We start from the raw sequence: 12,478 nt of genomic DNA, 5'->3' as shown, positions 1-12,478 counted from the left end.
ATGACAACATTTTCTCAAGTCTGGGTCACTTTTCCTGTTATGAAATATCTCATTAATTGATTGTATAGGGTGCAGCCTTACATATTTGGTCAACTTTGCTCACATCTTGTATAGTAACAAGACATATCAATATTGAAATTTGTCCTGTGGTCTTCAGGATCATAACAGGTTCAATAACTGTGACTAGAGCAGTAATGGAAACGGCTGTATGAGTATCCAGTAGGATATAGGTTACTGTAGGTACAGCTGTGTATGGCAGTTCTATTTCTAGGATTTTTTTTTAATGTGGATCCTTCAGACTGATTTCCAAAGTATCTGCTCTAGTCTACCCTCCCACCCACAATGTATAAGGGTTCTGTTTCAGCACATCCATGCTAACATTTGTTGTCAGTTGTATTTTCATGATGTATTATTCCCTAAATCTGGGTCACTTCTCCTGATATGAAATATCTCATTGTTTGATTGTATAAACACTTTATGTGTCTCATCAATTTTGTTCACATCCTGTAGAAAAACAAAACAACTCAATATTGAGCTTTTTCCTGTGGTCCTCAGGATGACCACAGCTTTGCAGTTTGCACAGATTGGAAATATGATTGTATTTATGTCTCTTTAAGCATAAATCATAATTGCACCTAAAATTATATCAATATCTTATTCATATAATATACTCATTATTACTACATAGGCTGGTATATCTAACAGAAATCTCACTCTTACAAATATTAATATGTGAGAATGCCTATTTTGAACCTAATTCTCTAATAAAATTAATATCATCTCACCTCATAGCTAAGCTAGATGTTTTTTCAGATTCCTTTTCACTCGATTCAGAATGACAATTATAAAAAGGATAACACCAAAGCTTTTTGCAAGCCAAAACTGAAATGTTCGTTAATACTTGTTTCATCAAGCTGAGATATGCACTTGCTTTCAGTAGTAGGATGCAAATGGGTCATTAAATGATGTATATGTACAAACACTTCTTAGGCTCACTTTAATATTGATCTGTATCTGGAAATGTTCTCTTTTCTTCTTTCAATTGTCACTGAAGAAACAACAGGGCAAGTGTCCTTTCTCATGCTTAAAGAGAAATATGGATGAGGCTCTTTAGTGTGAGTGATCCCTCTTTTAAGAGGGTCAGTCATTTTGTAGACCTCTAGGACTGCAAGTGCATTTTGAAACAACTGATTTACTGCCTCATGCACTGGACAAAGATTCTGAAGCTGCCTGACACTCCTTATTCATTCCAAGCTACATATGTCGTTTATAGTTGTGCAAAGCCTTTAATGAAGAGTTAGAACCTCAAATATCTTACATTATTTTTGCATGTATAAGTAACTCATTTTTTTCTAGGTGTTTCTCTGCAGAAGAGAATAAAAGCAACCTCTCAAGATTCCTTTTATTCTTTTTAACAATCCTTCAATATTCCTGGGGTCTGGATTGTTTTTTAATTTACCTAAATACCATATACATTTCTGAATAACTGCAAATTTCCATACATCTTTGTACTTCTAATCTCTAATAAGACTTCCGAATTCCAAAAAAAAAAAAAACCCCACTCTTTGAGAAGATTTTCCAAGCTAGTAATGGATTGTAGTATATTTTAATGTCATTCCTGAGTCTTACATGTACACACATAAACAGAACACTATACATACATCACATGGTACTGAAGTTCCAAGCACAGCAATAGTGTAAAGTCATAAAGGAAGATGCTTGATGTAATGATGATTTCTTCTCATAAATCCAGAAGGATGTACGACATTCTGTGTCAGTTCTTCAAAGAGCTCTGTCTTTTGAGAGCTTTGGCTAATGACCAAGAAGCTTTGCTTGAAAGCACAAAGGAAGATGGGAGAAAAATGTTGGCCTGCATAAACATGAACAAAGTCGACTTGCTACTGTGTTCCAGCCACTTTCCATCATTCAGAGCTGACAATTAAAATGCTGTGCTCTGTTCACAAACTCATTGTACAACTAGATTAATATTATCTATGAGAATGCGTTCCAATTGGGGCCACCAATGTTTACAGTCACAATAGAAGCAAATGTGCAGATTATCACCCTGGAAGCAGATGGAAGTGATTCTAGTACAGCATATACCATTCTGGATCATCCAATTTTAGATAAAATAGAATAATACATACCAGAAACAATACAAAGGAGGAGATATCCGATGTTTTGTCTAATTTTGTTTAAAGACAGTGTTTCTCTGTGTAAGACCTCTGGCCATCCTGGAAACCACTCTGTAACCAAGGCTGGTACAGGATTTGGAGATCCAACTGCCTCTCTCCCAAAGGTGCTGAGATTAAGGAAGGAATCACTACAGCTGGATGAGGCATAGAATATTTTTGTTCCATGGTATATTGAGTATTTTAAGAGGAAGGGCAGAGTTAGAAATGTTGTTTTTATTTTGTTTTGTTTTGTTTTTGGTTTTCTTCTGAGTTAGCACTTGTTTTCCTCATTGGAATTTTCTGTTTCATTAGTTTTCTATCAACATAATAAGTCATCACACACTAAGGATGCAGAGACGCAGTTGGGCTGTTTACCACTCCTTCTTGAGTAATCTCTTGATTCCTTGCTTGATCTCTTGGGTTCTCACACCATAAACAATGGGATTAAGGGCTGCAGGGATGACATGGTGGAGGACATTGAGCAAGACAGGCACATCTGGAGAGACCTTCCTCTTAGCTACATGTGTTAGGATGAAGACCAAAAGAATGGTGCTAAAGAATAGGATAAGGATGAAGTGAGAGCCACATGTGCTCAGAGCTTTGGCTACAGCACCCTCTGCCTTGAGTCTCAGCACAGCTCTTAGTATAAGCGTATAGGAGACGAAGATGAGTATGAGGTCTGATCCCAGCAGAGTCCAGCCTATAGCAAACTGATAAATGCGATTGACTGTGACATCATCACAGGAGAGTCTAGAGACAGACATGTTGGTACAAATGCAATTCTCGATGACATTTCTTCTACAGTAATGGAGTCGTGCTGAAAGAATAGGGATGGGCAAGGAAACAAGGACACTCCTGATCAAAATGAATGCAGCAGCCTTGACTACAAATTGGTCAGTGATGATGGATGGATATCTCAATGGATGGCAGATGGCTACATAGCAATCAAAGGCCATGATCATAAATGTGCAAGATTCCATAGCAAAAAAGCTGTTCATGATATACATCTGGAGGAAACAGGCAGAAAAACTAATGGGCTTGAGATCAAACCAGAAGATGGTTAGTACTTTGGGGATGACAGTCAGGCAGAGTATAATGTCTACCATGGATAGCAGGCTGAGCAGGTAGTACATGGGTTCATGTAGAGAGGCTTCCATCCGGATAGTGATCAGAAGAACAGCATTGGCCCCCATGGCCAGGAGGAAGAGGAGGCTGAGTGGCAGGGAGAGCCAGAGCTGCCAGGTGGGAGACCTGACAAAACAATTTAGGAGGAAGCCTGAAACTCCAACTGAGAAAGTGTCGTTCTTGTATGCTGTCATATTTTGTCATGCCATCCTACAACTTTCTTTTATGAGCTGTAAAAGTAGAATTTAGACAATTAGGTTCCAATTCTGAACATATGAGGGTAGGGCAAATTGCTTTATTTGGACACAAATATAGCCAGTTATCCAGGTCAAGGGAATGCATCTGTTTATCTCTAGTATCTTGGTACTGGGACACTACTATCACCTTAACCATGCAGAGGGCCAAAGTAGTAGGATTTATCTATACATTTGATGGTATCTTCAAAAGAGTTGGTGCATCTTGACAGAAAGTAAAACCGAGAAAAATACTTAGGAAATTAATAATCATGTGCAGGTGAGCCTAAATGTCTTGCATATATTTTTCTCCCCATTTTCTCTGAAATGCTCAGTCATCTATCATCCAATTAAACTACTCAATGTAACAAAATAATGAGCAGAGCTTGTCACAAACCAGACTCAGATAAATGTCTTTAGTCCCCGCAGCACTAGAGCCTTTCATTTGTACTTGTTTTTCTTTACTTATATATTTTATCAACTCTATAATGAAGAGTCAATTCTTTTGTCTCAGAAGTAATTTTTATTTGTTGAGAATATACCTCATCAAATAGTTGGTCCTCATTCTGTTTCTGAGATCATCATGCTTTTAGCAGTCCTAACTTCTGGTCCTAAGGAAAGCACTGTAAGTAGCTGAAATGCTACAGGAGAGCAGTAGATGAAACTACACAACATTAAAGCTCTCATGACTTGATGGCATGGGTTTGAGAGTGATGGGGTTCATTTGTCAAAGCTTTCCATCCCTGTTTCTGTTCCTTTCTACCTTGAACGATCCAGATACATATTTCCAACCTCCATATTGCTCTAAGTACTTCTCATTTAGGATTTGCCTTTAGAATTCTTTTAGCCTTTAAGTCACAAAATGGAAAACAAACTATCTTTACTTATAAGGCAGTAAAACTCTAATTTCTCAGTGGGATTATAGTGATAAGAAATGAGTTATCCTTGATAAGAATGGGAACATAGAGTGAGTTGGTCATACAGTGGTGAGTATAGCTGCCTTCCGAAAAAAGCAAATTATTTAGAGAAGACTAAGTCTCATATTGGGTAGAAGTAGGAGAAAAAATATAAATAGTATGAAACAGCACTTTCAAAGATATCAAATATTTTAATGTGTATTTCCTTTCCCCCAAACTGTGAGGACTTCAAAGAGCACTGTAGCTTGGTGAGTTGTGTTATTGCAGGGTCTTTCAAGTCAACCTACTGCAAGTAAGTCTGTCCAGAAGATAGCAGCATCTGATGAGGTATTATAAGGCCCACCTAATCTCTATTTCAATACATCTACTTGTGAATTTGAGGTATAAATCAAGTACCTGCTAAACCTTGATTTGTGATAACTGACCTAATCCCTCTTAGCTTTTCTTTTATCCACAGCAACACAACTTCTACCTAATGAAAAATACCCCTATTGTTGCTATATTCCTCTTTAAGGTGTTATTATTTATTGCTTGTTTATCTTCTGACTAGTTTCTTGGACAATCTTAGTTTTACTCCTCACAGAGTGTAGCCTCTGATTTCTTTGTGACCAAAAAACTTTCCCTTGTGTAATAAGAAAGTATTCTAGAAAAAACCGATGGGGTTTTCTATTGAATGTAGGGAGAACTTTGAGTTACCTCTGGAGGCTCCCATCAAATAGTTCTGCAGACTGATGCATGAGGGTTGATGCAGGAGTCTAGAGGAAGCAGTACGTTTTGTGTCCCACAGAGCTTTAATGTAACGATTCTCATCATTAGATAAAATATTTGAAGATGATATATTATCATTTAATCTCTTTCCCTCTTATTCAAGCTTCCATTTTTCCTCCCCCTTCAATGCACTGTCTTCAATTAGGATATCCACTCAACAATTATGAATTGTCTATGAAGCATCAGAAGTTAAACACCTTAGAACATATCTGTTGCATCTCTTAGTCTTGGTTGCCCATGAGAATTTCAAGGCTGACACTGAGATCTGATGTCTCTGGTTCTGGACAGGGACATGATGAGGAATTTTAGGACGCTGAGGACCAAATCCAAAAACAGAGACCTTGCAGCTAGAGCCTTTCTCTAGGCTGACAAGGCTACTGATCAAAACTAAAGAAGCATTGTTATTGGAAGTGACAGTATTGTTCTGGCTTCCTGCAGTTCAGACAGAATTGTAAGGAATCTGTTCAGTTGTTATCTTAGACATTATTGAGTGCACAGAATAGGGGTAACTCTTGGCTTCTTTGCATGATTTTCTAGTTTTGAAGCTATCACTTTTAGACAGTTTAACTTTTGCTAAAACTGACTGAATTATCTTCCTCCAATACCCAATCACAACTTCTGTCTTTACCCATGATGACCCCTGGACCAAAATAACTTGCCATGCAATAATCCACTTAAAATATATTCTTCCTCCAGATCTCTGAGTTTCTGTAGTCATAGCTGAAAACTACACATCACTCTACTTAAGCTCTATGTGATGTACTGTTTAGTTTTTCCATTTCTGACTCCAGTAGGAGAAAGGAGAGAGAGAGAGAGAGAGAGAGAGAGAGAGAGAGAGAGAGAGAGAGAGAGAGAGAGAGAGAGAGAGAGAGAGAGAGATCAGAGCCAGTTCCTCACACATGCTTCTTAATTCCTATAAGTAAGCAAAAGACCTAAGCCAGAAAAAGAAAGCACAGGTCCAAAGCGTTAGGTATCTTGTAAGTCCTGGTGCCCTTTGGCAGCCTCAACTCAGAATCACTTACTAGGAAGTTGAAATGTGGGTTCTGGATCCATGGATGCTAGGAGTGCTGGCTAGTTCCAGATTTGGCCAGTGTACTTATACAGGTAGAACCTCAGTGATATTACCTGCTGTGATCTTCTCAATTTATGTTCTTTGTATCTCAGAAGATCCCTCTGGGAGACACAAGCAGACAGGCAGGAAAAAAATTTTCTCTCATCAAAAATGGAATGTGCCCTGGTAATTAAGCCCTATATTGGCCATCTGTTGTCCGAGGACTAAGTACATCTCCTTAGTAGAGGGTTTGTACACACACATTTGTATGTGCTCATAATTAGCTTCACATATTTACCTGGTGTCTTCTATGGAGTACACAGACTCAGTTTGTGTGGGCTTCCTACATATGCCTGTCAGATGGATACATTGTCTAACCTGAATGAAATAAAGCTAACGTATCACAACTGTAGTCATAGAACTGTTATCCTAAAAATGCAAAAGAAATAATAACCAAAATATCACTGAGAAGGTTTTAGTGCAAGTTGCTTATTATTTATTATTCTGTACATCACACATTTACATTACAATGTATAAGTCTAGCAAAATTATAGTTATAAGTGTAACTATATATATAAGTAGCAAGGAAAATAATCTTTTTTGCATACTTATTAATGTTTAATTATTCATCATGAATAATTTACCTCATTATAGGAAATGTTTTAGTAACAGAAAGAAATAATTTTCTTCCAATTCTGAGTAATGACTAGTCACTTCAAGAGGATAATTTCTCTGAAATCTACAAAAAGAGGAATGTAATCACAAAGCACAACACAAACTTCCTGATTTGCAAGGAAAATAATCTTAATCTTGGGTGTAACCACAACATGAGAACTGTGTGAAAAGGGTTGCAGCAGTAGGAAGGTTGAGAACCAATGCTGTGAATGAACACAGACATAGAGAGTATTTCAAAATAGGTTACCTTCCTAGTGGCTTTAGGATTTGGATTTTTTAAAATCATAAACCTGATGAATTTCCTAGCGCTAAGTGTTTTAGAATGATAATGAATGCACAGAGTTTACGAGAATGATAATTTTGCAGGTCCTGCTTATCTTCTGGTTCAACATGAAACCCATCAGCTTTGTGGGCTGCTTCCTGCAGATGTTCATCATGAATACCTTCCTTCCTATGGAATCCTCTACCTTTCTGGTCATGGCCTATGATCGCTATGTGGCCATCTGCCATCCCCTGCGCTACCCATCCATCATCACAGAACAGTTTGTCATTAATGCAGCCATTTTTATTGTTTTCCGAAATCTTCTAGCTACCCTGCCCACTCCAATTCTGGCTGCGAGACTCAATTACTGTGCCAACAATGTGGTCGAGAACTGCATATGTGCCAATATTTCTGTAGCAAAGCTTTCCTGCGGGGATATCTGGCTAAATAAGCTCTATCAATTTGTGAGTGTTTGGTGTCTGCTAGGTTCCGATCTGGTGCTCATCTTGCTGTCTTACTGCTTCATCTTGAGGGTTGTTATGTGTCAGCAGTCGGGAGGCGCAGTCACCAAGGCCATGAGCACTTGTGGTTCACATCTCATCCTCATACTTTTCTTCTACACGCTGTTGCTAGTCTTCATCTTCACAAACAAGGCTGGAAAGAAGATTCCTTCTGAGATACCGATTCTCCTCAATGTGCTGCATCATCTCATCCCCCCTGCCCTCAACCCCATTGTGTATGGAGTACGGACCCAGGAAATCAAGCAGGGCATCATCAAACTATTCAAGTTCTGAAATACAAGACCCATTGAAGGACTTTGTGGAGGGGCTTGTGAAACTCTGGGCATATTTTATTGTAGGTTTGATGAGGATGCTACAATGGACAAAACATGATGCCTATGCTCCTGCTTTCTTTCTTTTTTTTTTTAAAAGAAACTTTTATTTTATTACACATATATAAAACAAACCACATACAGCAGGGAGAACCATGTGACAATCATGAGTTCTATATATGTCACATTCATAGTGACTTGGCCATCTGCATTCATCACGTTTGAAGTAAGTGTTTTTCCTGTCTTGTTGGGTCTAGATTTCCCAATGAGATTCAATGTCTATCTTATCTAAACTCTAATAACTTAGCTTCTTACCTTGATCTAAAATGATCTTGTCCCCTAACCAGGTAGACTTGGTCATAGAACTATAATATCTTGTCTTCAATGCCCCTGAGAGACTTGAGAAGGAACAAAACTTAAATTTCTGGGTGAATCAGCAGTGTAGGTTATCAGTTTCCAAAATGTACAAATTGACTTAAGACAGTTTACTGCCTGACCAGTCACCCAATATACTTTATAACGTTGGAGCCTCATCTTCTGCTTTCTGGCCTAATATTTCTGCCAGACTTGTTTGCAGGGCAGAAACTATTGAAGACTTGCCTACCCTGACTTGGCAGAGTACGGCTGTTGGCTCTGCCTGCATCTAAGTTGCCCATTTTTAGGCAGATTCTGTTAGTGGTGGAACAAGGACGTTTTGACTAGTGGTTATTTTGCCACCTTTGAAGCCATGTCCATAAGGAGGCTCTTTGATGCTCATCATCTTCTTTGAGGTCAGCTGGGTGTTGTCAGGAGTTAATTTGTCTTGTTGAAGAAATTTAGGATTGTGAGAACAAGTTTAAATGCCATATTCTGTATGTCTCTGAGGATTTTGAAGACCTTATTCAACTATTTTACCTCATATATTGATAGAGTCATATCTATCTGTTAGACTTTTGATATATATTCTTGTGTTAAAATCTGTCAGTTATTTGACATGCCTGTGTTTTGTATCAATATATTAAATTCTATAGCAATGACTTAGATGTAACCTTCATTTTAAGTAGCAATTAATGCCTTGAGTTAAGGAGAAGGTTCGTCATCTAGCTTTTGTTCTATCCTCCCTCTGTGTTCCTAAATCTCCCTTTCTTTCTTTTCAGCTCCCATCTCCTTGGCTACATATGCAAAATAAAGGCAAAGAGAGACGTTCCTATGTTTCCCCTATTTTTTCTCTGTATAAGACCAATAATGACTTATGACCACCTCTTGATGAGAATAAGCATTTGTAGATCAGGCAAGCATACAGCAACCTATGCAACCACACCCCCCCCTTTGAGGGAATGGGGCATCATTTCTTAAGGTTTCTTCAGGTTCAATTGGGGCACATAATACTTTGGAGTGGCCCCCCCAGGAATTGGAGAGAATGATTAAGCAATCTAGTGATTGCATTTGTGGTTCAGTTTCTAAATGTTGAGAGAATCCAGGCTTAATAGGAGATTTCAATGGTGATCCAAACTGGATCAGAAGTTTTCTACAATGTTGTTCAGGAAGCTGTCTAACTCAGATGAATAAAAGGAACAGATTCATCCAGGGCTGGAACTAGGAGGGTGCAGGATATCAGTGTCCATTGTGCTGGGGGAAATGATTCCTGTGAGGTCTGGTCTTGAACTTACAACTTCAGAATATTACAATGTTTACTCGCACACCTCTCTATGAATATATGCTACTCCAACCTTTAAGAATCTGTTATGTTCTTCATTATGACTGTTTTTGACCATGATCTGTCAACTATGCTGGCATTAAATATAAATTTATCACCTTCTGTGTGTTTCTCAATCTTTACATTTAACGTGGGTCTCAAAAGTAATAGGAGAGTGATTAAGGGACACTTTCAAAAGGACTTTAGGCATATGAATAGGATTGGAGGAACCAAGAGGGCTTCTTTTAATACTCTAGGTGAAAAATGATGACAAGTCACTTGAACCAGGAAGCATGAAAATTGAAGGCATGAGTTACAAGATTTGCAGAGAATCAATAAGATGAGGAGATATTTGCTTCTGAGTCTGCTAGTATAGTTTTTAATAGACAAATATTTGCCTCTGAAATGCTGAGGCCTCCTTCTGTGCTTAGATAAACATGCCACTACATTGTTGATAGGAATAGTGTCACTTTCATTCTAGGAAAATACTATTTAAATCCCAATAATGCATTCCTGCCTTCTAACCCCAAACAAAAATGCATGTAATTCTACAAGCAGAACAATTTCTCAAGTGTGGGTCACTTTTCCTGTTATGAAATATCTCATTAATTGATTGTATAGGGTATAGCCTTACATATTTGGTCAATTTTGCTCATATCTTGTATAGTAACAACATTGAATTTTGTCCTGTGGTCTTCAGGATCATAACAGGTTCAATAACTGTGACTAGAGCAGTAATGGAAATGGCTGTATGAGTATCCAGTAGGATATAGGTTACTGTAGGTACAGCTGTGTATGGCAGTTCTATTTCTAGGATTTTTTTTTTGTGTGTGTATCCTTCAGACTGATTTCCAAAGTATCTGCTCTAGTCTACCCTCCCACCCACAATGTATAAGGGTTCCGTTTCAGCACATCCATGCTAACATTTGTTGTCAGTTGTATTTTCATGATGTATTATTCCCTAAATCTGGGTCACTTCTCCTGATATGAAATATCTCATTGTTTGATTGTATAAACACTTTATGTGTCTCATCAATTTTGTTCACATCCTGTAGAAAAACAAAACAACTCAATATTGAGCTTTTTCCTGTGGTCCTCAGGATGATCACAGCTTTGCAGTTTGCACAGATTGGAAATATGATTGTATTTATGTCTCTTTAAGCATAAATCATAATTGCACCTAAAATTATATCAATATCTTATTCATATAATATACTCATTATTACTACATAGGCTGGTATATCTAACAGAAATCTCACTCTTACAAATATTAATATGTGAGAATGCCTATTTTGAACCTAATTCTCTAATAAAATTAATATCATCTCACCTCATAGCTAAGCTAGATGTTTTTTCAGATTCCTTTTCACTCGATTCAGAATGACAATTATAAAAAGGATAACACCAAAGCTTTTTGCAAGCCAAAACTGAAATGTTCGTTAATACTTGTTTCATCAAGCTGAGATATGCACTTGCTTTCAGTAGTAGGATGCAAATGGGTCATTAAATGATGTATATGTACAAACACTTCTTAGGCTCACTTTAATATTGATCTGTATCTGGAAATGTTCTCTTTTCTTCTTTCAATTGTCACTGAAGAAACAACAGGGCAAGTGTCCTTTCTCATGCTTAAAGAGAAATATGGATGAGGCTCTTTAGTGTGAGTGATCCCTCTTTTAAGAGGGTCAGTCATTTTGTAGACCTCTAGGACTGCAAGTGCTTTTGAAACAATTGATTTACTGCCTCATGCACTGGACAAAGATTCTGAAGCTGCCTGACACTCCTTATTCATTCCAAGCTACATATGTCGTTTATAGTTGTGCAAAGCCTTTAATGAAGAGTTAGAACCTCAAATATCTTACATTATTTTTGCATGTATAAGTAACTCATTTTTTTCTAGGTGTTTCTCTGCAGAAGAGAATAAAAGCAACCTCTCAAGATTCCTTTTATTCTTTTTAACAATCCTTCAATATTCCTGGGGTCTGGATTGTTTTTTAATTTACCTAAATACCATATACATTTCTGAATAACTGCAAATTTCCATACATCTTTGTACTTCTAATCTCTAATAAGACTTCCGAATTCCAAAAAAAACCCCCCACTCTTTGAGAAGATTTTCCAAGCTAGTAATGGATTGTAGTATATTTTAATGTCATTCCTGAGTCTTACATGTACACACATAAACAGAACACTATACATACATCACATGGTACTGAAGTTCCAAGCACAGCAATAGTGTAAAGTCATAAAGGAAGATGCTTGATGTAATGATGATTTCTTCTCATAAATCCAGAAGGATGTACGACATTCTGTGTCAGTTCTTCAAAGAGCTCTGTCTTTTGAGAGCTTTGGCTAATGACCAAGAAGCTTTGCTTGAAAGCACAAAGGAAGATGGGAGAAAAATGTTGGCCTGCATAAACATGAACAAAGTCGACTTGCTACTGTGTTCCAGCCACTTTCCATCATTCAGAGCTGACAATTAAAATGCTGTGCTCTGTTCACAAACTCATTGTACAACTAGATTAATATTATCTATGAGAATGCGTTCCAATTGGGGCCACCAATGTTTACAGTCACAATAGAAGCAAATGTGCAGATTATCACTCTGGAAGCAGATGGAAGTGATTCTAGTGCAGCATATACCATTCTGGATCATCCAATTTTAGATAAAATAGAATAATACATACCAGAAACAATACAAAGGAGGAGATATCCGATGTTTTGTCTAATTTTGTTTAAAGACAGTGTTTCTCTGTGTAAGACCTC

The 12,478-nt window shown here is 37.6% G+C and overlaps 2 protein-coding genes across 2 annotated transcripts; one reads left to right on the top strand and one right to left on the bottom strand.

The window, feature by feature from the left end:
• Window positions 1–2,545: 2,545 nt before the first annotated feature.
• LOC311581193 (olfactory receptor 56A3-like) lies at window positions 2,546–3,493 on the bottom strand (the record flags this gene model as incomplete). Its single annotated transcript, XM_084753224.1, has 1 exon — window positions 2,546–3,493. One exon carries the CDS (start codon window positions 3,491–3,493, stop codon window positions 2,546–2,548), a length of 948 nt encoding a protein of 315 aa, XP_084609350.1.
• Window positions 3,494–7,294: 3,801 nt separating this feature from the next.
• On the top strand, window positions 7,295–7,999 carry LOC311578625 (olfactory receptor 56A4-like; the record flags this gene model as incomplete). Its single annotated transcript, XM_084748593.1, has 1 exon — window positions 7,295–7,999. One exon carries the CDS (start codon window positions 7,295–7,297, stop codon window positions 7,997–7,999), a length of 705 nt encoding a protein of 234 aa, XP_084604719.1.
• Window positions 8,000–12,478: the final 4,479 nt, after the last annotated feature.

The sequence above is a fragment of the Acomys minous genome (genome assembly GCF_964271855.1).
Source record: "Acomys minous genome assembly, chromosome: 2".
NCBI classification, from domain to species: Eukaryota; Metazoa; Chordata; class Mammalia; order Rodentia; family Muridae; genus Acomys; species Acomys minous.
The sequence above is the reverse complement of the archived record's forward strand: the minus strand, read 5'-3'. Positions and strand labels throughout refer to the sequence as shown.